The sequence below is a fragment of the Triticum aestivum genome, chromosome 6A (assembly GCF_018294505.1).
Source record: "Triticum aestivum cultivar Chinese Spring chromosome 6A, IWGSC CS RefSeq v2.1, whole genome shotgun sequence".
Classification (NCBI taxonomy): Eukaryota; Viridiplantae; Streptophyta; class Magnoliopsida; order Poales; family Poaceae; genus Triticum; species Triticum aestivum.
In genome coordinates this window covers 161,577,211-161,604,135 of record NC_057809.1, presented here as the reverse complement: position 1 = coordinate 161,604,135, position 26,925 = coordinate 161,577,211, and the positions used below count along the sequence as shown (strand labels likewise).

At 43.6% G+C, this 26,925-nt stretch overlaps 3 protein-coding genes across 3 annotated transcripts; 1 reads left to right on the top strand and 2 right to left on the bottom strand.

Moving 5' to 3' along the window:
- Positions 1 to 7,246: 7,246 nt before the first annotated feature.
- LOC123132623 (glycine cleavage system H protein 2, mitochondrial) lies at positions 7,247 to 9,411 on the top strand. Its single transcript, XM_044552463.1, has 4 exons — positions 7,247 to 7,513; positions 8,577 to 8,665; positions 8,784 to 8,954; positions 9,053 to 9,411. Exons 1-4 carry the CDS (start codon positions 7,426 to 7,428, stop codon positions 9,179 to 9,181), a joined length of 477 nt encoding a protein of 158 aa, XP_044408398.1. The 5' UTR covers positions 7,247 to 7,425; the 3' UTR covers positions 9,182 to 9,411.
- A 483-nt stretch (positions 9,412 to 9,894) lies between these two features.
- On the bottom strand, positions 9,895 to 13,412 carry LOC123132622 (style cell-cycle inhibitor 1-A). Its single transcript, XM_044552462.1, has 4 exons — positions 13,264 to 13,412; positions 13,012 to 13,152; positions 11,206 to 11,270; positions 9,895 to 10,377 (listed from the first exon to the last, which is right to left on the bottom strand). The coding sequence occupies exons 1-4, from the start codon at positions 13,313 to 13,315 to the stop codon at positions 10,147 to 10,149; spliced, it is 489 nt and encodes a 162-aa protein (XP_044408397.1). The 5' UTR covers positions 13,316 to 13,412; the 3' UTR covers positions 9,895 to 10,146.
- A 4,656-nt stretch (positions 13,413 to 18,068) lies between these two features.
- On the bottom strand, positions 18,069 to 24,210 carry LOC123132621 (DNA (cytosine-5)-methyltransferase DRM2). The gene is made up of 8 exons (XM_044552461.1): positions 23,935 to 24,210; positions 22,173 to 22,289; positions 21,985 to 22,093; positions 21,855 to 21,901; positions 21,595 to 21,759; positions 19,795 to 19,894; positions 19,614 to 19,705; positions 18,069 to 19,529 (listed from the first exon to the last, which is right to left on the bottom strand). Exons 1-8 carry the CDS (start codon positions 23,938 to 23,940, stop codon positions 18,414 to 18,416), a joined length of 1,752 nt encoding a protein of 583 aa, XP_044408396.1. The 5' UTR covers positions 23,941 to 24,210; the 3' UTR covers positions 18,069 to 18,413.
- Between the last annotated feature and the right edge of the window lie 2,715 nt (positions 24,211 to 26,925).

Sequence of the window (26,925 nt, the reverse complement as noted above, 5' to 3'; positions counted from 1 at the left end):
CTTACCTTCGTCGAGGTCCCAATCTTCAGAGTTGCGTTTAATTCTATCCAATAAATTCCATTTAAATTCAATAGTCTTCATCATAAAAGAGCCAACACAAGAAGTATCGAGCATGGTGCGATTGTTTTCAGAAAGCCGAGCATAAAAATTTTGAATGATCATTTCTCTTGAGAGCTCATGATTGGGGCATGAATATAACATTGATTTAAGCCTCCCCCAAGCTTGAGCGATGCTTTCTCCTTCGCGGGGCCAGAAATTATATATATAATTGCGATCATAATGAACAAGATGCATAGGGTAATACTTTTGATGAAATTCCAACTTCAATCTTTTATAGTCCCATGATCTCATATCATCACATAGCCTATACCATATCAATGCGTCTCCACTCAAAGATAAAGGGAAGACCTTCTTCTTAGCAACATCATCGGGTATACCTGCAAGCTTAAATAATCCATAAACTTCATCCACATATATTAAGTGCTCATCAGGATGCTTTGTTCCATCTCCTGTAAAAGGGTTAGCTAGCAGTTTTTCTATCATACCCGAAGGAAATTCAAAAGGAGTTTCATTTTCAATAGGTTCAGTAGGTTGAGGAGCAACTCTTTGCTCTACTGGACAGGGTGAAGATACCCCGAACAAGTCCCTCAGAGAATTACTTTCTGTAGTAACAAGTGATAGTAAATTTCAGCACACTATATAAATTTTTCCTTACCAAATTCCACCTACCAAAGGCGCTACACTCCCCGGCAACGGCGCCAGAAAAGAGTCTTGATGACCCACAAGTATAGGGGATCTATCGTAGTCCTTTCGATAAGTAAGAGTGTCGAACCCAACGAGGAGCAGAAGGAAATGATAAGCGCTTTTCAGTAAGGTATTCTCTGCAAGTACTGAAATAAGTGGTAATAGATAGTTTTGTGATAAGATAGATTGTAACTAGCAACAAGTAACAAAAGTAAATAAAGTGCAGCAAGGTGGCCCAATCCTTTTGCATCAAAGGACAAGCCGAAACAAACTCTTATAATAAGAAAAGCGCTCCCGAGGACACACAGGAATATCACCAAGCTAGTTTTCATCACGTTCATATGATTCGCGTTTGATACTTTGATAATTTGATATGTGGGTGGACCGGTGCTTGGGTGTTGTTCTTACTTGAACAAGCATCCCACTTATGATTAACCTCTATTGCAAGCATCCGCAACTACAACAAAAGTATTAAGGTAAATCTAACCATAGCATGAAACATGTGGATCTAAATCAGCCCCTTACGAAGCAACGCATAAACTAGGGTTTAAGCTTCTGTCACTCTAGCAACCCATCATCTACTTATTACTTCCCAATGCCTTCCTCTAGGCCCAAATAATGGTGAAGTGTTATGTAGTCGATGTTCACATAACACCACTAGAGGCTAGACAATATACATCTTATCAAAATATCAAACGAATACCAAATTCACATGACTACTAATAGCAAGACTTCTCCCTTGTCCTCAGAAAAAACGTAATTACTCACAAAGCATATTCATGTTCATAATTAGAGGGGTAATAATATGCATATAGGATCTGAACATATGATCTTCCACCAAATAAACCAACTAGCATCAACTACAAGGAGTAATCAACACTACTAGCAACCTACTAGCACCAATCCCAGACTTTGAGACAAGAATTGGATACAAGAGATGAACTAGGGTTTGGAGATGAGATGGTGCTGGTGAAGATGTTGATGGAGATTGCCCTCTCCCGATGAGAGGAGCGTTGGTGATGATGATGGTGATGATTTCCCCCTCCCGGAGGGAAGTATCCCCGACAGAACAGCTCCGCCGGAGCTCTAGATTGGATCCGCCAAGGTTCCGCCTCGTGGTGGCGGAGTCTCGTCCCGAAAAGTTCCTTCTTATTTTTTTTTCTCATCAAAAGACTTCATATAGGAGAAGATGGACGTTGGAGAGCCACCAAGGGGCCCACGAGGTAGGGGGCGCGCCCTAGGGGGGGGCGCCCCCCACCCTCGTGAGCAGGGTGTGGGCCCCCTGGCCTTCATCTTTGGCGAGGATTTTTCTTTATTTATTTAAGATGATCCGTGAAGTTTCAGGACTTTTGGAGTTGCGCAGAATAGGTCTCTAATATTTGCTCCTTTTCCAGCCCAGAATTCCAGCTGCCGGCATTCTCCCTCCTTATGTAAACCTTGTAAAATAAGAGAGAATAGCCATAAGTATTGTGACATAAAGTGAAATAACAGTCCATAATGCAATAAATATTGATATAAAAGCATGATGCAAAATGGACGTATAACCATGAGAGCCTCGTCGCTGAAGCCACCCTGAGTCATGACAGCGCCATACATGTCAGGGTGGACGTCGAGGGGCTTGCACTCCCTGATGGGTGTTGCCACCTCCTTCACTGCCTCAGTCATGCTGCAAAAGACATTGATCTCCTCCTCCATCGGGCCTCCTCTCTTCCTCTTCCTATCATGGACGGGGTCAAATGGCTTGTCGAAGGGCTTCCTGGAGGGCATGTCAGGGCCATCAAGGACCTCGATGTCCAGGTCCCAGGGAAGTCTGTCATGAAAGAACCAAGAGGCTCCCCCGAGCCCATGGCATGCTTCCCAGTTGCCGGCTCAAAGGAGAAGATGTGCTGCATCTGGCTATAGTTCTGTATGGGTGTGTTGAGGAACTCAGCGTCCCTTGGGTGGTCCTAAGAATGAAACACAAGTGTTGTTAGTTGCGATTAGGAGTAGGCAATGGTGGACAATATAAAAAGAAAGAGGGATGTGAGCTAACCGCGACATGACCGACATAGTGCTCTGCCTCCAGAACTATGGAGCAAGTGTTCTCATTCCATGAGGCGCCGCTAAGGTCTCTCAGCTTGGATACTTGAATCCATCAACCTCTCCACTTCCTCAGGTGGTTGTACACCTGGGTGGCGGATACCTCCTGCCCACAGAACTCGAACACCTTCTTCGCAACGGTGTTCAAGTGCACCTACTTGAAGCCCTTGTCAGTCCTAACTCCACTAGAAATGAGCTCACACATTTTGTTCAGCACGAATGTGGACATGAATGACTACCACTTCATGTTGTTCGACCTACCATCCTTCTTTGCCTTTGCTGTTGTTATCTTGAGTGCAGCGGCAACAACAGCAGCAACAGAAGTTTGCTCAACGAGCACTACTGGCACATAGACATAATCAGACGCGAACACATCTGAATCAGGTGCCATCTCGGGCATATGATGCGAGGCCTCGACAAATGATGGAGCAAATTGGTTGTCGGACAGGACATGAGCCTGACTAAAATCTTGCGTCTGCGTGGTCATGTCCTACAATCGTAGCACGTATTGACAGTAAGCATAGCACACAACATACCGGACAATCCATGAAAGCAGGAGCATACATGTACATGGTTCATCACTATCATACCAAGTACATGCTTCATCACTATCATACTAAGCACATGGTTCATCGCTATCATACTAAGCATACCGGACAATCTATGAGCAGGAACATACATCTACAACAATCAGCATGCTACAAATGGACCACCAATAGCTACAAGTCACAGATGTAAGCACGAATCAACATAAGCACAAGGTTCAACTTCAAACTCTACTACTAATCTAGCCTACCACATGCTTGAACATCTAACCCCACCACAAATTACAACCGCGGCATAGCAATCAACCATATGAGCTCACAGATCAGAGCACTAATCAACCATGCATCTACATCAAACCCTAGTTGCAACTCAGATCTAGCTAGAAGGAACAGAGAGAAAGGGGGATTGAACTCACAGAGGCCATGGCTGCAGCTCGAGGACGAGGGGGAAAACGGTCGTAGAAGATCACCGCCGACGCCGTGGACCGCCTGCCGATGAAGATGCGCCGCTTGCCTGCTCGTCGGTGCCGATGCGTGTCGGCAGGAAAGCTCGAAATGGGGGAGAATGGTGGCGGGAGTTGAGGCGGTGAGGGAGAGGGCTAAATAGGGCGGACTCGGCGGGAGGTGAGCCGAAATCCTCCCGCCGATTTTTCGACGACGCGGGTGAGCTCGTGCCCTTTCCCTGGTCGCACGAGGAGAGAAGCACATCGCCCTCCCCTGCGTCGTCCGAGCCAAGCTCGCGAGCTACTACCGATTCGGTCATTTCCCCTGGGCCAGGTCTGGAGGTGCTTTAAGTTTGGTGCCATGCGGGCCGCACAATAAACTCAGGCAACCAAACAGGCCTCTTTCATCCCGCGCGGGCCAGGCTGAGCCATATGCAGGCAACCAAACACGCTCTTAAGAACTAGCCCAGGAGTACTTTGGCAAGTAGGGCTGGACCAAAAGCTCATAACTCGCGAGCTTAATGAGCGCTCGATAGTTCGGCTCGTTAAACTCGTAGCTCGCTTCTTAATGAACAGAGTCAATCATTGATTTTAACTCGTTAAGCTTAACGAGCTTAACGAGCGAGCTAACGAGTTTCACGAGTATCTCGTTAAGCTTGTTAGTAACAACACAACACATATTTTCATCTTACGTGACAAACTTTTATAGCACCTTAGCCCATCTATTCAATCTAATCGATCTATGAGACAACAAACTACTGCATTTCTTTTTATAGTCATCATATTTCGTCTTGAAAATCACACCTACACATTCATCCTGTATATCGTAAAACATTATAATCTGTTAACGAGCGCTCACGAGCTTAACGAGTTTCAAACGAGCCGAGCCGAGCCGAGCAGGGTTTTCTGCTCGTTAATCTTAACGAGCTTAACGAGCCGAGCCTTAACGAGCACGAGCTTAACGAGTACGAGCTTAACGAGCCGAACTGCTCGTTAGTCCACCCCTATTGGCAAGAGAAAACTTAGTTAACGAAACATAATTAGTGACAGTGGCTTGCACTACTACTAAATGATGTGAATTTGCTGTCTCAGATAATGCTGCACTTTAATGACAACGTAGGAGTATGTGTGTTGTTGCTATCTCGGTAGGTGAACCCACTTAGTGGGCCCAAGTTTTCAGCCACCAACCCGCACCACACACCGAATCTCTAGTTATAAATCACACGTGTTAACGACAAGAGCGAAATACTCTCTCCGGTCCTTTTTTTTACTCTGCATATAAGAATTGTCTGAAGTAAAACTTTTTAAAGTTTAACCATATTTATATAAAAACATATTAACATCTATCATACTAAAGTTATACAATATGAAACTTTAAGTCCTGATGCATAAACTGGTATTGATTTCATATTATGAATGTTGATATTTTTTTCTATGAAATTGGTCAAACTTTACGAGGCTTGATTTCAGACAAATCTTATATGCGAACTAAAAAGGATCAGAAAGATTATTTGATTCTTTTAATGCATAAAAACATAAAATCCTAATAAGCATTGTCAGAACATGTGGCGATCAAAAGTAAAACTAGGTTGCTACATGCCACAAAAGATACTTATGCCATTCCTCGTACATGCGAATTCGAAAAGGAGAAAAGAGGTCGAAATAGGTTGTAAAATTCCAACGTTTTTCCTTTCCTTTCAATCCAAGATCAGAGATACATTATGTATGTTACTCTTCCTTTGCTCCATTTATTGAATTATGCTATACTGCCAACAAATATTTTTCACGCATTCCTATATACTCCTTTCGTCTCAAAATATAAGAACGTTTTTAACACTAGCATAATGTCAAAACGTTTTTATATTCTGGGACAGAGGGAGTATATGTTTTTCCTCTACTGTTCAAACAAATCAAGCGCCTGAAAAGCAAGAAATCAAACTATTTCATGTTTCTGGAGAGTTTGAATCCCTTGCTGCGAACACCGTACGTCCTGATCAGGAGTTGAGAGGCCAAGATCCCCTCACCAACTGCTGCTGCTGCTGCCTGCAGCGCCGCTGTTTGTTCGTTTGTCCGCATCGGCCACCAACCGCCGCCCATGGCAAAGTCTGATCGGAGTCAGAGAGCATGTTGCGCCTTGGTGATTGTTTACGCATAACGATGCCCCAACCAACCGCAGCCAAACCCATCGACCATCAACCATCCCGAAAAAGCTAAGAACCCACACCCCGTGATTGCACGTCGAGTGGTGGCAAGAATCTTTCCGTGGCCCCAATGCTCCATAGTGATTTGGTGAACGCATTATCAGCGATCAATAATACTCCTACGTCCTATAATATGACTACAATATAAGACGTTTTTACAATCCAACATAACTTGCAGAAACGTCTTAGTCTTACATGATACGAGTAGAACGAAGGGATTAATTAATTAAGCAACCCATTGCGCATGGGGACAGGGCTTTATGGTAAGCTCCTGCTGTAATATGAGAAATCATCTAGTAGTTGTAGTGGTTAGGCACTAAGTAAGCATCTGTTATGGTCATGTGTTTTTCACCCCATACGAGTTGATTTTTTATAAAGAAAATATATTAATATCACGAAGACACTAATTACATCCAGTCTCTGCACCAGCAAGATATCAAAAGACATAAAAAATGCACACAACCAAAAAAATAAAATAAAAATAGAGAAATATAAAAACAAAGACCCCGTAGTAATGAAACACTCGCAACAGCAACACTCTAACCACCACCAAAGACAACACCTGTACTGCAGAAGAGGTTCTTCAAAAGCGACGTCTCCAAAAAGAAAACAATGCATAAGCGTTGTCGTCGCCCGATCAAGCATCTTGAGTTTTCACCCCGAAGAGAGCCCGAAATTCCAAAAACAATGCCTTCGCAAGACCATTGCCAGGTACAACCAACGAAGGCAAAGACCTTGGGCTTTCATCCTAGAGATCACGGCTCGGTACTCGAGAAGCACCCCAAAACTGTTGTCCACCTATGTTGATGCCCCCTCCTTCCGAGGCTGCCGCTGCAAGTCCTCAACACTCGACACACAGGAAAAAACCTGTGTCGCTATTCTTCAACGGAATCAAAACTCCTCGCCGCCATTAATTCTCCGATCGCAGCTATCATGACTTTCTTCACCACCTCAACGCCATGGAAATCCATACTTAGATATGATATTTGCACAAACTTATTCCAATGATTTTGCTGTTTTCATCTTCTAAAATCCCTCCGGAGAACTGGTGAATTTTTAAATTTCAGCTTGCCCTACATTCCAATAAATTAAGTTTTTTATAGATGAACTAATTTTTTTAGTGATCCAAGAAATTGAGGCAAATCAGTTCATTCTCCAAACAGAAGTGCAAGGACGAAAAGGCCCAGGAGGGCCCAGAGACCTACCACGAAAATCATTTTCGCAACTCTCGGAGCGCACCACCACCAACTTCTTCTGCGCAAAAGGAGAGAAATAGAGAAACCACCACCAAACCCCAAGAGCGAGCTCGGTGCGCGCGCGCGAGAGAGAGAGAGAGAGAGAGAGAGAGAGAGAGAAACAGAGGAGGCGGCGCCGAGCGAGCGCGATCCCCTCCTCCTCCCCCGTCGCGTGATCATGGCCATGGCCGCCTCCAGATCGCTCTGGGCCTCCCGCGCCGCCTCCTACCTCAAGATCTCCGCCTTCCCCAGGGCCTTCTCCACCGGTAAGCACGCCTTCCCCTCTCCCTCCCCGCGGCCACCTTTGCGCCCGTGCCCGCCTGCCCGTTTCACGCGCGCGTTTCGTGTCTCGCGCCGCGCCTGTCCCTGGATCGCAGTTCGTTGGCGCTAGAACGGCGCGATCTTCGTCCTCCGCGTCCCGCTAATATTTGGGCGGTAGGATTTGTCGTTGGCCGATCCGTTTTACCAGTTCTTACTGGTGATTTCGGCAGCGACCCTGTTCACGCGTCGGAGATGTTTGCAGAATGGGGTGTAATGCCGCCGAGTTTATTCTGGTTATTTTGATCCTTTGCCGGTGGCAGGTTTCATCTTCTCTGCGAAAAGGATCTTTCCTGCCGCTCTGCTTTTGCCTGATTTGGTTAGGTGGGAAAGTTCATCGTTTCTGACTTGGATTTGTAGTCGTGTACTCCCTCTGCAAAGAAATATATGATCGTTTAGATCACTAATCTAAACGATCTTATATTTCTTTGCAGAGGGAGTGCCAATTTTAGTACGGTGATGGTTCTTGAGGTTCAGTGATAGCCGTAGGTCGGTCGGTAGGCTGATGTCGTCGCAGAAGGCGCAACCCGGTTTTTTTTTTGTTGATGCGATGTTTTTTCTTTTGATGGCATGATGTGATGTTTGTTTGATGCATTTGAAAACTATATAGTGTGAAAGTTGATGAAATACATGCAAAATGGTTTGGGACCCCATGATTTAGTCAAAAGTTTTTGCGATAGGCTCCCAAAAGCTATTTGGAGAAAACGCGGCCGCATTGGGACCTACAACCTACAAGAGTTTGTTGACGCACAATCATATGCAATAGTGTGAAGCAGAGAAACTGATGAAATGATCCCAAGAAAAAGTTCTTTACATTAGCAGGCATCTGTGTTCTGTGCATATTTCAGGGTGGACAATAAATTGTAGTGGTTATGAGGGAACTACTGCATTAGTTGGAGTGGCTTTGGAACTCTTTATATGCACATTGTTAAACTGCATTTCTGATTAATGCCATTTCAATGCGTAGTACACGTTATTAACACGCATCTTTCTGGTGTTGCCCTTTTCCAGTGCTGAAGGATCTGAAGTATGCTGAAACCCATGAATGGGTAAAGGTTGATGGTGATTCCGCAACCGTTGGGATTACAGACCATGCCCAGGTTCATATGTCATGTGTTAGATCTGTCACATGTTAGATCATTGGATGCTTCACTCGATGCATATAAGCAGCCTTTCAGCATGTTATATGCCATAATGGAGCTGTTTTTTGGCTTTCAGGACCATTTGGGTGATGTTGTATATGTGGAGCTGCCAGAAGTTGGCGCTTCTGTATCTCAGGGAACAAACTTTGGTGCTGTTGAAAGTGTGAAGGCAACCAGTGACATCAACTCGCCGGTGTCTGGAGAGGTCATTGCAGTGAATGACGAACTACTAGAGAAACCAGCATTGGTAAGTTTCAGCTTAGCCTGATACTTGACGAGGAAATCTGTTGGTGCGGATTGAAGTGTCGTATGACCTGTATGCTGGCTGTTTTTTTTATAACACAGGTCAATGGAGATCCATATGAGGGCGGCTGGATCATCAAGGTCAAGGTCAGCGATGCAGGTGAGCTCAACTCACTGATGGACGACAAGAAGTACTCAAAATTCTGCGAGGAAGAGGACAGCAAGCATTAAGCATGGTGGATTCTGAAAGAGAATCTGCGCTTCGACACTCATAGGTGTTTGTCATGTGCTGTTGGGCACTTTGTACCACCTGCTTTCTCAGCCCAGAAAGGATCAAAACATGGAATAAATGGCATTTGCCTACCCTACAAGGGCTTGCGAGATCCGAAATCTGTATATCACTCGAGTTCCTTTTTCTTGTTGCCATGGTTTCATCTCTGATTTAAGCTCTGTTCTGATTAGTTGGTATTCAAATTCTAAATGCATACGTACTGATGATGCTACATAATATTCTCCTGGTGCCCGTGTGCTCTATATTTGTGGACCGCAGTATCAGTTTACATGCTGCCAGAACGGTGATGATTCAGTTTACATGCTGCCAGAGCGGCGATGATTCAGTTTACATGCTGCCAGAGCGGCGGCAAATTAATTCATAACAGTGGCAAAGTCTTGAAAATCTTACAAGCAGCAACGGAAAAGGCATTATAGTTCTGCAGTTACAGCCATAAACTGTTCAGATTGGGCAAACAAGCATAAAACGGTCGGTAGCACTAACAGCTAGTGTAAACATTCGGCCGCAGCTAAAGGGTCAAACTCTTATTTGATGATCCAGGCACTTATTAAACTTGCAACATATGAACGTGATGAAGAATCAAGAGGGATAAATCATCGGTACTTTAGCAGAAAACCCAGCATAAAAGATCATCAGAAAATGGACAATGTCGTGGTGGGGCTAATCACATGAATACCAGCTCTTTTGCATATAGGATACAGCAACAAATTTGCTAGAATTTTTTCATTAAACGTCAGCAACAGAACTAACATCAATGCTAAACACAGCGACAGGTTTAGATCAGAAACCTATGAAAATCTAAAAGATGGAACAAGTGGTACAAGCATTTGGTATGGCAGTTTCGTCAAGAAACCGAACCACCGCAAGGGACCCGAACTGCGAGCCACGAACAAGACGAGCCTTCTCATGCCTTCTTGATGTTCCAGTTGTGCGCTGATCGGGGCCCAATGGTGATGCCCTCGTAGTAATGTGATGGCAGCTTTCCCTTGTTCCATTGCTTCACAAACTTGAGGAAGATATCACGGGCAGACTCTGAAGAAAGGTCGGAGAAATATTTGCCCTTCTCTTCCTTCAACCAGGTTGCAAACTCATTGTTCTTTGCAAAGTAGTCGTCCTTGGATATTTCTTTGATGTCCTGTTTTAGCGATGGCTGAAAATGAGAGGCATCAGGACATGTACCTAACCTAACTGGTGCATTCAAATACATCTGGTGCAGCTTCTTTCTTAACAACCCACTACAATTTTTTGCTGAATTACACTAAAACTCAAGAGATAGATGAGATGCAACTAACATTATACTCTAGGTACACAAACTACGGTCCTCGAGATCCCTTCAGGGATGTACATACTACAACCCTTTCATTGCGGGAATAAACATTGCAGGGAATAAGGCAATAACTGTTAAAAAAATTAAAGCACCTAAATTTCAATCACTGTTTTAATTCAATGGCAATAATATATCTTGTGCTGCTATTTAGCCTAAAGATGCAAAACACACCGGCAAGTTTCTATGGAACCCCATTGTCCAGGACAATACAGCAAACTTGCATGTTACTTGTGACAATTGTAGAAATTTGAAATATCTTAGCCTGAAACATATGCCTGGAAAGGGGCAGGTTCAGGTCTAAGAATGCTTCAAAGACGCCTTAAAAACATGGTTTGGACATTTTTGCCAGGTAAGTTGCATGCATACATTGCTTCGAAGATAATTAGCTTATTTAAACCTACTAGATGTCTTTTCGAATGGTTTTGCCCAGCCATATTTGTTCAACCCTACTTCATGTGGCTCTATTTAGGGCCATTGTCCGTCCTATTATCAGACCTTTGCAAAAGCTCAAGCTTCTACATCAATTCATCTTCAAGAAAAGTGCTATTGAAGAGCTAAAAGGCTCAGAACTCTATTTAATCATACACAAACTACTGTGGTTGATACTCTGAGAAAACAACCATCTAGAGAACTCACAACATCCTTGTCTTTTCGCTTGCTCTTATCCTTCTCCTTGGAACGCCTCTCCTTCGAATCCCTCTCTGTCAAGACAAAGACAGAGTCATGTACACATCATCATCAAAGGAATCTAGCTCTATACTTAAATGATCACAATCAAACAAATGAATCTAGAACTTGCTATTGAAATTGGTGGAGAAGAATACAGATACAAATACAGTTCATGATATTTTTGGTTTGGCAGGTCGGTTATCATGCGATGATTGATCACACTAACCTCATGTTGTTCGGTTTGTTCTTAAGACATTTTGGAACTTACGGCCTAAAGATTTTTTTGTGAAAAGTGGTCGGGATTGGTTGTTCTGTCTCCTGCCCAAGTAGATGATCAGATACACAGCTAAGATTTATTCCTCCTATGGAGAGCATGGTATCTCAGGAATGTATTATTTTCAGTGATGGTAAGCCGACTATTTCGGCTTCTATTCTTTCTCTATGAAATTACGTCGCTTCCTTGGACTGCCATAGCGCTCCTTCCTATAGTAATCCGAAAGGTAAATCTCCTATCCACCGCCATTGTTTGCCTGAGCAATGGGTCAATAATCAATCACTTGATGAGGTCAGGACCTCATCTTCATTTGGTTGGGCAAAAGTAAAAGTTGATGCGAGTATTGATTTGGTTGGTGCTTGTGCTAGTATCGATGCAATTGTTAGAAATCATACATCCACGTACAACTGAATCTACCACTATAGGTAAATGCTGAAGATCAGACAAAAATATGCATAATTAAGTGTGATGCCGAAGGCATCCTCAATATTTATATTCCTGCTGTTACGACTGAGGATTTGTTTGCTTGGCACTATGAAAAGAGTAGCATTTTCTCAGTTCATGGTGTGTATAAGCTTGGTTTACATCATCACTCGTTCCATAATCCCAGGGTCAAGCCAGTAGTCATTTGGATGGAAATACAGAAGTCTGGTAGTCTATCTGGAGCGCCCTTGCCCCCCTAAAACTCAATGTTTTTGCTCGGAAACTTACTACTGAAAGCCTTGTTGTGCAGGAAAATTGGTGGAGAAGAATATGGATACAAACCCAACTTGCAATATTTGTGGTTTGGCAGGTGAGGACGGTTATCCTGCGGCTACTGATCACACTAAACCTCATGCTGTTCAGTTTGCACTTAAGACCATGTGGAATCTACAGCCTGAAGAAAATCTAGCGACAAATGGTCCGGATTGGTTCCTTTATGTCCTACCCAAGTGGATGGTCAAAATCAGATTCACAGCTAAGATTTTATATTCCTCCTATGGAGAGAATGGCGTCTCAGGAATGATATTATTCGATGATGGCAAGCCGACTATTTCAGCTTCAACCCTTTCTCTACAAAATTATGTTGCTTCCTCGGGCTGCCTAGGCGCTCTTCTTCCTATAATAATCCAAAAGGTGAAATCCCTATTCACCACCATTGCCTGCCTTAGCAGAGGGCCAACAATCAATCAATATATAAACGTCGATGCTAGTTTTGATTTGGTTGGTGCTTTTGCTAGTATCGGTGCAATTGTTAGATATCATACAGGTGTGAAAATACTTCCGGCTCTGGAGACGGAGCACTGAAGAGGCCGAGTTGATCATGGTCTAAAGTTGGGTATAGTCCTCCCTTCTCAGAGGTGAAGCTTGTGAAGATTGAAGGTCACTTAATGTATTGCCCATTCTCTAGCTCAGTTTAAGATATCGCACAACCGCACAAGGAACCAAGCTAAGGATGATTTCACTCAATTAGAGGGACAGGAAAAATGCAGGCCCTAGGAGCAAAACAAGAACCCTACCTTTGTCTTTGCCCCTGTCGCCGTGCTTCTTCTTCCTCCTCCGCCTCTCCTCCTCCTCGTCGCTGCCCCTGCCGTCTCGGCCGCTCCTCCTGCTCTCCTTCTTGTCCCGCCTCTTCTTCCGCTCCCTCTCCTCTTCCTCCCCTGGGCCGGCGAATCGACAGGCAGAGCAAGGAGAGGAATCAGCACCGCGCGGAAAGAGAGGAACGGGCTCGGGTCGACTGGAGCGAGAAGAAATTGGATAGTTTCAGATACCTGAGGAGGGGGAAGAGCGGCGCTTCCTCGACTTGCCCTCGCCGCCGCCCATCGTGGTCGCCGCCGGCGTCTCCTCGGCACAGAACAGAACACACACCGCCTTTCGCCCCCTCCTGTCTCGCAACTTGGGGGTTGAGGAGAGAAGCCTCGTGTTGGGCCCAGAGAAATATTAGGCCTATGTATTCAAGCCCGCTCGTTACATTACATTTCGGCCCAGTAGATACTGTGATCTTCTCCATTAAGTTCAACTCAATCTCCCCTAAAAAAAGTTCAACTCAATCCATTTCCTCAAAATTCCCTAAAGAAATCCATTTCCTAAAAAAAAATCAAAATTCTCCTCCACATGTTTTTTTTTAAATTCTGGTGAACTGTTTTCGCTATAGCTTCCATACTAGATTGTATGTACTTAATTTTTTTTTGTATAAAGTTGGTCAAATTGAAAGAAGTTTGACTTGGGACAAATATAGAATTTCAAATATTTTTGAAACGGAGGGAGTACCTAACAGTCTGCTTTCGAAAGAAGTTTGACTTGGTACAAATATAGAATTTCAAATATTTTTGAAACGGAGGGAGTACCTAACAGTCTGCTTTTGTCTATCCTGCCATACACATCCATTTTTCCTACAACACTATATACATCCGATCATACTGAACAAGAAGAGAGACCTTGTCATCAAACCCAAGATTTTTGGGGGTTTGGGTGTGCACAATTTGGAGAAGTTTGTGGCTGCCCTTTGACTACGTTGGTTCTGGTTCGACTGGGCAGACCCTCCCAGGACTTGGGTGGGAATGGAAATGCCATGTTTTGACAACGACAGAGATCTTTTTGCGGTGGTCACAACGGTGACACCGGGTGATGGTAATAAGGCAAAATTTTGGGAATCTTCATGGCTGAATGGCCTTCGGCCCAAAGACATTGCGCCTAAATTTTTTGAAATCTCCAAAAAGAAGGCGTGTGTGGTTAGCAGGGCCCTTGACAACAACTTTTGGATCAGTCAAATTAACATTTTGTAGGGACTCACTTTGACCCATATCTAGGAATTTGCCACTCTTTGGGAGATGATTGATGGTGTTACTCTCCACCTTGATAGAAAGGACACAATTTCATGGAAGTTCACGTCCAGTGGCCAATACTCAGCCTCCACGGCATACATGGCTCAACTTGCGAGGCTTGTTCTCAGTAACCGCTGCTATTACGTGGAAGACTTGGGTGCCGCCTAAGTGCAAATTCTTTACATGGTTAATCCTACAAAATCGTGTGTGGACTACAAATCGGTTGCATCGAAGAGGGTGGCCAAATTGTGGTCTATGCCCTCTTTGCAAGCAGGCCTCGAAGACTGCCGTCTATCTCCTCTTTCAATGTAGATTCACCGCCCGAGTTTGGAATGAAGTTGTCAGCTCGCTCGGCATGCATGGCCACTCGTCGATGGTTTGGCACCATGAAAACTCTGTTCGCGATTGGTGGTCCCGTTCAGTGGAGGCTGGAGGCCGCATCGAAAAGACCACCGCCTCGGTGATGATGCTTGTTTCTTGGGAAATATGGAAGGAGCGAAATGCCAGAATCTTTAGCAACATTGCCGTCTCGACCACCATTGTCGTTACAAGGATTAGAGAGGAGGCCCAACTTTGGACGTTGGCGGGAGCAAAACATCTGAGTAGTCTTATTTTTTTTAGAAAAGGAGGAATATCCCCGGCCTCTGCATCTGGACGACGCATACGGCCAATTTATTAATTATTAACACAAGACTTTACAAAGTCGTACAACAGTAAGACCAAAGCCACCATCTTTGCAATCTCTGTCGCTACTCCTATCTAACTGACGAAGGGGAGCTGATGGTCTGGGCCTAATACCAAACAGACCTTGCAGCCAAATCTAACATCTAAAGACCTGAGGTCCCAACCAGGACGCCTGCCGGGTATGGGCACCCACCAGTGCGGCGTGCTCCTCAACCAGGACGCCTGTCGGGTATGAGGCCGCCACAGCCACCTGCCACATATCCATCTTCAGAGCTGTACTGTTGCATCGGCCTTGCCCGGTCTCGCTGCCGCCGACGCCACCACGACACCAGACAGCGTCGACCTCCTGCGCGTGTCCGTCACCACACATCTGACGTCAAGCCTCCGCTGCTCCATGCCGCCAAGAGCCGCCGCCAAGAATATGTAGAACGAAACACCGCTCCACCGAAAGGGAGGCAGCACACCCCCACCCCTCACCTGCAGACCCTTCCATCTGATCCCAATGTCCTTGGCGTCGCCTCCAGGAAGGTTACGGTGCACGGGGCGCCACCGACGCCCGATCCGCATCGGATCTTGGGCTTTCACCCGGACATGGGTCGGAGTGGAGAGATGATGCCCTCAGCAGCGCCCCCAAGGAGGAAAGCGGCACCGAAAAGCGGCGTCGCCGCTGCCGGCCAGCCAAGGCGGCCAAGGTTTCCCCCGAACACCGATCTGCTCCACCAGAACACACCGGGGTTGGATCCGGCAAGATCCAAACCGAACCGGGGACTGGGAAGGGATGCATGGAAGGGAAGGGGGGCAATACCTCCAGATCTGGCACGCCTGCGGCTCGCCGTCCTCACGACCGAACCCTCAAGCATGCCGGACGCCACGCCAGCAGGAGCCGCCGCCCCTGGATCCGATGGCCTCCGCGAAGAAGCGCCGAAGACCCCGCCGCCACCTTCCCCGGCGCCCGCGCGAACTTTCCCGGCATTCGTCTCCGGTGACGGCGAGGGGGATGGGGAAGGTGGGGGGGGGGGAGGCGGCGGGGGAAAACCCTAGACTCCCCCGAGTCGCCTTAGGAGCGACGCGAGGGACGGGAGGGACCGGGCCGGGAGGGACTCCCTGTCCTGTCACATGTGAATGTGATCATCTGAGTAGTCTTATGTCACGAGAGTAGATTTTTGTTTCTTTGCCGCTTTGCAGCTTATGTCTAAACCTTCTCCTTATCAATGAAATCGGCAAGTCTTTTGTCTTATTTCAAAAAAAAGAGACCCTGCAACCATTCAGTCATCCATATGTGAAGCAAACGAAGAACACTGACTACAGGTACACCAAACACAATAGCGGTCTCCCAGAAAGAAAAAGAAAAAACACAATAGCGGTCTCCCAGAAAGAAAAAGAAAAAACACAATAGCGGTCTCCCAAAAAGAAAAGAAAAACACAATAGCGGTCACAGGCAACAAAGGTTCCATTTCAGCTCAAAGAAACTGTACTGATACGAAACTTGATTAAGCATTGGCGACACAGGCGAGCATAGTGCTTGCTGGGTCAAAGGCACAAACTTGACCTTAGGGCGAAATTATTTCACAAACTAAACTATTTTTGAAAGTATTTTACTCACTTGACCCCTAATGTGCAACGCCTGACGGTAAGGCGCTGCACTCTACTATGCAGCGCCTAACACTCATGTCAAGGAGCTGCATTACATTATGCAGCGCCTAGCTGTAAGGAGTTCCATAGTCGAGTGCAACGCCTTGCTGTCGGACGCTGTACAAAAGGGCTAGGTGAAATATTTTTAAAAACAGTGTAGTTTGTGAAATACTTTCGCTTCGAGGTTAAATTTGTCAATTTTGCCTGCTTGCTGTACATCCTTGCTGTCCGGTAGAACGACGTGTAGAGCTTCAGTTTCAGTTTCAGTTTCAGAGCAGGACTTGGTGTCTGCTCCTGATTTCAGCTGACTACAATTTCAGTTTCAGCTTCAGTTTCATTTTGTGAACCTAGCTTCAGCTTCTGGTTTGGAGTGCAGTGGATAAAGGCAACCAAGAGACCACAGGTTTTGAAGCAATTGTTTACTGAATGGTCTAATTTCAGAGTCCCAAGAGAGTGACCAGAACAGGTTCTACAAGGGTATGAATGATCTAACTTACCATGCTGGAAGTTACACAGAAGTGAAGCCATTTTTTCAGAGCAATTGTTTTCTTTGTAAATCCATTACTGTTGTTTTCAATCTGGATGAACACAGAGCTCCAACATCCAAAATATCCATTCAAAACAGCATTTACACTGGCTCCCAAATATCTATCCATGCTAGTACAGAAGAAGCACAATGTCCTTGTAAAGGGCACTGGCCACTGGGCAGGCTTTAAAGTCTTGACATACCAAAATTCCTATCACAAAATCTGAACCCAAGTTCTGAACTTTACAAACTTAGGGAACCTGAGAACCTGGTAGCCTGATAGACTTTATTTTCCAGACTTTGAAGATCATACAGGATGAAAGCGACACGAGACACGATGTATTTTCCGAAAATACGTATGCCCTGAGTGAAAATACCAGTTACATACATTCTTTTCATCACTACCAAAGAATGAAGTGTGCTGTGGGTGCCAAACAATGCATTTCAAGTTCTATCCCCAGTCGACATTGGTACTTGTTTCAGCTTGGCAAGCTTAGTGTGCGAAACAAAACAATCTAACAAGAGAAAGAACAGAGATAACTATCTCTGGATTTGTATCAGCTTCTTTTGCATCCCATCCCAGAATAGAAGATGTCTTTAGTTTGTGTGAATGTACCAGTCACTTTTGCACTTAAAATGTACAATATCGTCTATGCTAAAATGGTTTGCTAGAGGAAAGATGCTGTGGGAAATAGCAAATTAAGCACCCTGCTTGTCTACAGGTTAGCAGCAGAAGATCAGGTTACATTTTTACCTTCCTATATAGGCTTTTCATAATCAACTTCCTCTTTTAACCTTATCGTGTTCACTGTTTTCATGGCCTAAAAACCACAGTTGAGTGCTTGATGCAGTGTTTAGTGCAAGCAAAGGAAATGATATGAAGCAACTAAACAAAAGAAGTCTCTGTCTCTACGTAAAACACCAAAATTCCAGTCTTAGCAGTGTGTACAACTGAAGCAGTTAGATGACATGTCCAGCTCAACCAGACAAGAAGATCATCATGCAAGGCAGTGCATGGCAAAATCCAGCAACAGAATTTCGATACTGAAAACAAGGGCATTTCTTGCAAATAAACATCCACCACGTCACCTCAATGTTCAAACATAGATGAAGCTGCGGTTCCTAGAGATAAACACTAAGTGACAGAATAGGTACTACGATGCTTAGCCTACATCCTTACATAGATGAAGCTGTGGGAAGCTGCGGTTCCTAGAGATAAGCACTAAGTGACAGAATAGGTACTATGATGCTTAGCCTACATCCTTGCCATAGCTGACTTGATGGCATCCAAGATTCTGGGGTAGTCGTACAACAAACCAGATTGCTCACCTTGGCTGCCCCCAATCACCAGGTCGAAGCCACCAAATCTACCAACTAACGATGCAATTCTCTCATTAGTGAGAGATTTCAGGTCGGCAATCTCAACCAGCTTGCCTGTCTGGTGGGTCTGATCCCACCAACCATTAAAAACCCTCCTATTAGTTTCGCCTTTCTCAACAGACACCACTGTCCTCATGCGGATCCCAAGCCTGTGCAAAGCCACCACTCCTCCTCCAATTCCGGTGGACAAGGACAGCACATTGACACCATTGGGAAACATGTCCCTCAGCACTGATAGGTGGTAAGCAACTGTATCAACTTGGAAGGAGTTCGCAAGAGATCTGTACCTCTCTGTCTTGACGATTCCCCTTGTGTGGTCCCTTGGGAAACCGAGCAGAGATTCCATCTCATCAGGCTCCAACTGAGCAACCTTATTTTTCCCAACCCAGACAAGATCCCAAGTTTTGCACTCATCCACCACATGTTTCTGAACACTTGGGTTGCCTGATCTTGCAAGAGCACGCTGGATTTGATCTGTGAACTTTGCAGTTGCCACACTTGCTTGCAAGCAGTTGAGCTGCCTTCTTGGGTCCCAAGAAGGCCACCACTTCTTATAATGAGGGAATGCATCAAATACGGTCTTTGGTGGGAAAGGGAGAAGAGCTTCTCTGTTCTCAATTGGCAAATTATGGATGTACCCACTTTCCCTTGAAGCCGCACAAAAATACTTGGAATCTACAAACTCTGGTTGAATGTCATAGAATTTTTTTGAAATGGTCGTCCATGCACCTCTTGGAGCTCGGGCCACATTCTGAAAGTAGAAAAAAGGTGGTCCGATAGCTTGTTCAGGAAGCATTCTGGTCATTGACGGTTTTCTGTCACTGGGCAGATTAAATCCAACCATAGGATCTGGGATACGCGTTGGCTCATCATGGCTACCAGCAAAGGAGGGTCCACTGCCTTGTGCATATTGCATCCTCCTTTTCTTGCTCTCTTCCATCAATCTTGCTTTCTTTCTCCCTCCAAACGAATCAAAGCATCTATCCATAACCTACCAAATGTACACGGATTTCAGGTACATCGAACTAAAAGCAGAACCGTTTCTTATTGAAATGTACATAAAAGCACAAGGTACCTGATGGTCAGATATGTTTCTGGAATTGAAATCTCCTGCAACCAGTGATGCACTAATCGAATCAACTAATACACAGAGATCAGCATCCACACCTAGGAAAATTTAAACAGAAATGTATAGCATAAGTTGCCTTCTCCGTGAAAGCATGACTGTCGAGACAAAAATTTCAGAAAGAGCATACCGCATCTCCTAATAGCAATATTTGCTTCATCTTCAGCAAAGCCCATGCCTACTAATGAGTTGATCTTCTTATCTTTCTGTGACATCTCTTGTAGAAAATCCTTCAGAGTTGCAATAAAAAATGAGATTAGAAAACACTTGCTACATCTCACTGACTTATTAATGCCAACTGAATGATTGCTGATAGAGAAATACAACTATGTACCGACATCTATAGGGCCAGAGAAATGAAGGGGAGTACAGCTAATCAACGGTAAAGAAATGAATAGCACAGACCACCCAAGAAACAATAGAAAAACACTGATCAAGAGTTAAAACAATGAAATGATTTAGGAACTCAACTTCTTGTTCTCTGGTGCTGTTTGAGAATGACATTAATACAAGAGTTACTGTTTGCATGAACAGAAATGCTCATCATTTTACACTTGAAACAACTACCCACATTAGCAAATATCGATATGATGTATTGGTGGTGATGGACAGGAATAAACTGAAAGTACATGTTCAAGTTTGTTGTATCACATAATGGCAGTCTGTGCTGGATGCATAGCAGTGGAAGAAAGTTAGGACCGATGGAAGATAAGGCAAATGTGTGCATCTTCAGGAGAACATGAAGATATTCGCATTCCACACTATTTCAGTCTCATCACCTTGCTAGCAATCAAGATATTTTTTTGCTGAGCAGGTATAATAGACGTCAAGCACTCCATACTCTTTCCCTACTTGTTGTTTTCAGTCATTACATATATATAGCCATGTATAGGGTTCAACCATACAATATTCTCATCACTAGTTTTATTTGCATAACCTACACGAAAATCAGCTATCACATCATATATTACATTCTGAGATTTCTAAATTAGCGACTCTGTGTATGTATTTATAGCATAACATTTCTACATCGAATCCCTTGCTTTCTTCGGCTCTAACATGTAGATATTGCTCTTCTTGAGGTTGGTCTTGGAGCGAAGTTTGATGCAACTAGTGCAGTATGTGATGTACTTTTCCAGTATTAAGATCACTTTGTGTAACTGAAAGTCAATAGAAGAATCTTGAACAATGCCATTTAATTCTTGTAGATCTTATTCGTCCTAATCAGCAAGCTAGTTTCCAACCATCCTTGCATTCTATGGAAAAGTGACGAGCTGGGTTGCAGGACAAACTTTACCCAAGTGCAGGCTAGAATTATGTAGTACTCGGCATTCAAGTTTAGCTTCTATTTCTTATGAACTCTTCTCAGCTCAGTCTGATTGTACACTATATCTTGGACTACAAAGTCAACCAAAGAGCATAATTGTTTCGTGGTATGTACAGAGTATCTTCTCTTGGTTAAAGCATCTGTAGTATGATTTGCTCATACCATCCCGATTCCACAAGTTTCAAGTCGTGTAACTAATATTCAAATGCATAAGAACTGAAGAGAAAAGGAGTGGTGTCTAACAGAAATAAATTTTCCAATTCATAAAAATCACAAACAAGCAGGACAATAATACACTCAGTTTCTACTATTTTCCAGTTTGATTGATTACTATGCGGGAGGTACTGGTCTAGTGGTATTCAACCTCACTCCCTTATCACACGTACACGATAAACTTAAACAGGATGAGAATTCTATGTAAAAAACAAAGTGCTCAAACTTCACAATTCAATTCTACACCGTTGAAATACTCGGAGCAAAAAAAAACTCAAACAATACATAAAGAGGGTGCTCAAGGTATGCATGGCAAAGACTTCACATATAACAGCACATATATGATCAAAGAATTCTCAGCTACTGAACTAAAGATCAGGAATCATCTACCTCGTCACCAGGATCATCACAGTTGGTCCCTCTACCACCAACATCGTCATCGTCGCCATCCCAATTCTCAAAATCAAGATCATCATCATCATCAACTTCTTCAACACTCTGAGGAGCGCAGCCAGAAGTAGAGCAGTTACCAACTGCATCATCAGCACCTAGTGCCTGCATTTCACATCACCAATCGTATAACATACAATCTTTGCCATGTAGCAAAAGCATCATAGAATAAACGCAAGATAAAGCACATGGACAAATACCTGATATGTGAGAATTAGCTCGAGCAATGCATCTGCATCGCTATGCCCTGAAAACAAAAGCCTCGGTTGAAACACAAGATATAAACATAAACAAGACAAATGAAATGAAACTAGTTACTTTGAGTATTACCAATCTCCTTCATGCCCTTCACGACTATCTCTTTTGGGAAGCCCATTGCTACATATTCCTCAATTAAAGCAGTAGACGGCACTTCCTCGTTGGCCCGCCCATTACAATCCTTTAGACATTTGCACAAACAAATATCACACTATAATCATAATAATAACAAGTCAGGGCTAGCTCTTGTGCTGAAGTACCAGCGTGGATGGGCCAGGAGCATCCGAGTTCCTGAAAGCCGGAGCCGATGAAGGCTCAGCCTCACCATCACTTTCCCACTCAAACTTAACATTGTCATCACTGTCGCTATCCCGGTCCTGTCACATGAGTTAAGCACACCTCGATCAATATTGAAAGCAAACCACCAGAAAAGCAATAATAGAGAACAAAATGATGCACAAAGAAGAATTATTCTGTCACAAGCCCACAACAGCCACAAGATATCGCCATTGAAATCTCTAGCGTAAATCAGTACAACTATATTCAGTTCTACTCCCTCTGTAAACTAATGTAAGACGTTTTTGCAGTACAGTTTAGAGAACATAAAAAATGAAGAAGAAAAGACCATCTCTTTTTATCAAACAAACTCCCTCCAGCACTGTCACAACAAGACATCAACAAGACATTAAGCTAATGGGCAAAACATATACTGTACATCAGTACAATTAGAAATTTCAAGTTCCAGTTATGGGGATGCTAAATAACTGAAATATGCTAACTTTGAGATGTCAAGAAGTATTGGAGTATTTGGGGGGGGGGGGGGGGGGGGGGGGTGATAAAGCTGGTAAATCTAAATAGGTGATTAGATCGACCAGGTTTGGCCATTATCACCTAGAATAAGACTAACCAAACACGCAGGGGCCAGAGTGGCAGATGAACCAAATGGATAAGCAACGGTAGTTTGCAGTCCAAATGAACAGCTCAAATGTACTAACTGAAGTGCGAGAGAAGTAAAAAAAGTACTCCCTCCGTAAAGTAATATAAGAGTGTTTAGATCACTAAAGTACTAGTGATCTAAACACTCTTACGTTTCTTTACAGAGGGAGTATTACTTATTATTTTATAAAAGAGTTTCGACTTGTTAATGCTGTGTGTGACCACAAGAGTGTCAATGTGTCAACATGAACAACATATGAAACAAATGACCATGCGGCAGCCGAAATCCCAGCAGTGCCATTCAACTCTAGTGCCCAGAATGCATCACCGAAAATTTAAAAGAACGTATATCAGACCAAATGGACCCTAAAAAAAGATTCAAATGAGAGTTTAGCCGGCGCTGCTGTCTCTGCTATATGAGCCGGTATTTTGACTAACGACTGCAGCATCTTATCTGGTGTGACCCTGATACCTGACCAATGTGAGAAAATGCAGACAAGGACAGAGGCTGAGAAGCTAACCAACCAATGCAACATAGATGCCTACTCTGCTATATACGGCGGATCCGATTCTATAGGGTCTGGAACGCATCGAGTTGTTTTTTTTCCTCATCGAACAAACTCGCCACAAAACCATAATATGCAGAAAGTTTTTTTTCCCATCGAACAAACCACAAAACCTCCAATGTGCAGTAAGTAGTTTTTCCCATCGAACATATGAAAACAGAGTCGCGCACAGACTGATACGTCAATCAAAAATAACAAACACGAGAGCTTCCTCCGCATCGGGATGGAGAGTTTGCATGATTGAGCAGTGGGGAAAACAAAGGAATCTTTCATAAGAGCTTTTGTCAGTGGAAATTTCAGCACGAATGCTGTGCAAAGGAATCGCAAAAGGTTTTGCAGGAACGCAATCCTTGCATGGGAAATGCCCCTAAGAATCAAGAGATGAGTCCTCTAGTATAACTTGTAGAAATCCGTTTAATGGATGGGGCTCTAAAATCGCCAGAAGAAGGGAGGACGGAGAGAGAGAGAGAGAGAGAGAGAGAGAGAGAGAGAGAGAGAGAGAGAGAGAGAGAGAGCCTACCGCCATTGCTGATGTCAGAAGATGCCCCTTCCCTTCCCTCTATCTCCCTGCCGTGCGGAGGACAGCTCGAGGAAGAGCGGCAGCGGAGGAGGCGGAGGAGGAGAGCGCGGCGGCGACGGCGACGGCGACGGCGTCCGCCCCTCGCTGGCTTAGACGACAAGGAGAAGACGGGGATGCGCTGCGCTGCCGCGCCTGCCGCGGCGTGTAGTTCAGACTGGGCGTTTAGTTCGGGGCCATGGATGGGAGCGAGACTTTTATGTGTTCTGTCGATGTGCGGCTGCGCGCAGGACCGGCTACACAGTTCCTGTGCGCAGCGCACATCTCAATAAGTAGGCAGAAGAAAAGACGAGACGTAAAAAAAGCGATGTAGTTGTTGATGGTGATAATAATGATGGTGGTTTGGTCATAGCTGTCAATCAGTCATCTTGACAGTTTTGACCGATCTTTTCATTTAAATCAATGAGTAAATAAATTAAAATTAATGCTAAAATCTAAAGTATGTTTAATGAATTTTTTTGTTATGCTGTTTTAATATGATCTCCATTCATAAATGTATGGTCAACGCAGAGTTGGTGAAAATTGTCCAACACGCACGCTTTACGAATCATAATTTCATAAAAGTACTAAAAAAATTAAAAATGATTTTTTTGTAACATGCATGGTCGATGCTCGCATATAAAGTTTTCGAACGACATCCGTGATATTCTGGGCAAAAATGACAAAATCAAAGCTACATTGAAAAGTACCATTTTATGAATAATAAGACGCCAATTATATTTTCTTCACTGAAGGTACCATGGTGTCAATGCTTCATTAAACTTCATACTTGAGTAGAATGATCGATCAAGTTCAATACCCAAAATTTTAGAATTTTAAAAAAAATCTCCTGATATAGTTTTTAATTTACTATTCATGCGGGGTGCTCGCGGAACCATGTCCATCTTTATCTTTTTGAATATATGACCTCGTAACAAGTATTGTAGTAACAAAAATTCTAACTTAAATTAGTTGTTTATGTGTTGTAGCGAGCACATAAATATTTTGTACACAACCAATGTGATTTATCTACCATTTTGCCACGATTATATATCAGGGAAGGCTTTAACTGCCAATTAAAACAATATTTGTTAACTTCAAAGAAACCATTATCTTATTTGATAGACAAATTAGATGCGTGGTAGTTGAACCATGTTTTTAAGAAAATCGATCAAAAAAGAATCGACAAAACCAAAAATCGAGGAGGCGAGAAGAGGAGTGAGGATGGGTGGAAGAAAGAAACGCAAGACAAAATCTTAGGTATTTTTTTAAGTAATTAGGTATATGACCATGTGTTGCCATTGGAGTCAAATATTTTTTAACACAACTAGAACAATGCCCATGCGTTGCAACGGGGTATAAATCTTTTAGTACGACGGTTTGTGTTTTACCTGTCTATAATAATGCAATTGTGTAAATAAATGATCATCAAATTCTGCCTATGAAGTACCTTATATTTTGATCCAAAGTTAGGTAAGTAAATTAAAGTGAAACTGGTTCAGAAGCTAAGTAAATTAAGTTGAAGGTTGGACGAAGAGGTGGTGGGAAGAAAGGTGAAATGAGAATCTTATATTCCTTTTAGATAAGACGACCATATGGAACAAATCTTAATGCAAAATAAATAAACAAAATAAAATCATGTTTTGGTTATACAATGCTTACATTTTTTAGATATGTGCGCGTGATTGATCTTCTTTATTGGGCTACCCAAGACAAGATACCGATTCACATTTATTTTTTTATGGACCGAGAATTTATTGGTATTTATTTAGTTACCAAAAATGTCTAACCTGTAGTACGTTTTATCATAAGAAATAATATATTTATGAACCATGAATTGAATGCTATATACCGTACATTGATCTAGTTTATTGGGTTACCAAAGATTGGTTTTGGTGAAACCTAGGAGGGAATAGAAAACTAGAAAAAAAATTAGTGGATGGTGGGAGATTTGACGAAGTGGTGACGAGGAGAAAAGCGAAAGATGGAACTTTAGAGCATCTCTAATGCGGACCCTTAGACCGTCTTACATATGTCTTGATCACAAGGTCCGGACGTATTTTGCCTTCCAACTCGATCTTGTATCCGTCCGCTGGCCGGTCTGGACGTCCTTTTCCCCGCAAGCCAGAGGGGCGGGTTGCGGGCGTCCGGACCATTGCCACGCACACGTCTGACAACCATGGCCCACGCAAAACCCACTCCTTCGCCCCTGCCCTTTCCCGCCCGAAGCGGTTGCCCGCATTCATGTCGTTCTAGAGTGGTAGGTCCGCATTGAGGCCATCTCAGAATGGACGTGATCTCTCACTAATGCCAGCATTGAAGTGGCTCGTGGCCGAGAGGGTCGTCCGCGCCGCGTTTCTGGTGTCCACTCCTATTCAATGTCGGAGAGGTGTTACTGGATGTAACGCCCCAAGACCGGAGCTTCAGATGCCTTTCATGATTTTCGGGTTTTCGTCGTGTGTTTTATTTGGTTCATTGCTTTCATCATTGCATCATGTGCATTGCATCATGTCATCATGCCATTAATATTGCAACCGTTTCAAAACTCTTTTAAATAAATCGTATGGATTTTTGATCCATTTAAATCGAGGGAAGGATGACTTCTCTTTATAACTTATCCTTCCAATATTAGGGAGCTATTATAAAGTATTCCATGGATGTGGAATTACGATGACGCACTTGCAAATAAATCCCAATGCCTTTGATATCTAAATTCTCGGTCGCCGACTTGTCCTCATGTTCTTTTTATCGTTTAATCGAGGCTCCTCTAAAATCTCAGTCCATTTAGAGTCCTTTTGAATGGGTTTCAAAATTCAAACATATTGAATTAAATTCAACATGTGTGAATCTATTTTTTCTCCAAAAATCCTCTTGCCATTCTATTTAAATTCCTCACATTTTTGTGAGTCCAGAAAAATTACCCTCGTGAGCAAATTCTTTCCCTAACCCTCTCTT

Coding starts and splice junctions, on each gene's coding strand:
- LOC123132621 (XM_044552461.1), bottom strand. Junction 22,094..22,172: donor CTCCTGGCCCATCCACGCTG/GTACTTCAGCAC, acceptor AAATGTCTAAAG/GATTGTAATGGGCGGGCCAA. Junction 19,530..19,613: donor GAAACATATCTGACCATCAG/GTACCTTGTGCT, acceptor TACATTTGGTAG/GTTATGGATAGATGCTTTGA.
- LOC123132623 (XM_044552463.1), top strand. CDS start 7,426: ATGGCCATGGCCGCCTCCAGATCGCTCTGGGCCTCCCGCGCCGCCTCC. Junction 7,514..8,576: donor CCCCAGGGCCTTCTCCACCG/GTAAGCACGCCT, acceptor GCCCTTTTCCAG/TGCTGAAGGATCTGAAGTAT. Junction 8,955..9,052: donor TACTAGAGAAACCAGCATTG/GTAAGTTTCAGC, acceptor TTTATAACACAG/GTCAATGGAGATCCATATGA.
- LOC123132622 (XM_044552462.1), bottom strand. CDS start 13,315: ATGGGCGGCGGCGAGGGCAAGTCGAGGAAGCGCCGCTCTTCCCCCTCC. Junction 13,153..13,263: donor CCGCTCTTCCCCCTCCTCAG/GTATCTGAAACT, acceptor TCGCCGGCCCAG/GGGAGGAAGAGGAGAGGGAG. Junction 11,271..13,011: donor CGACAGGGGCAAAGACAAAG/GTAGGGTTCTTG, acceptor TTGTCTTGACAG/AGAGGGATTCGAAGGAGAGG.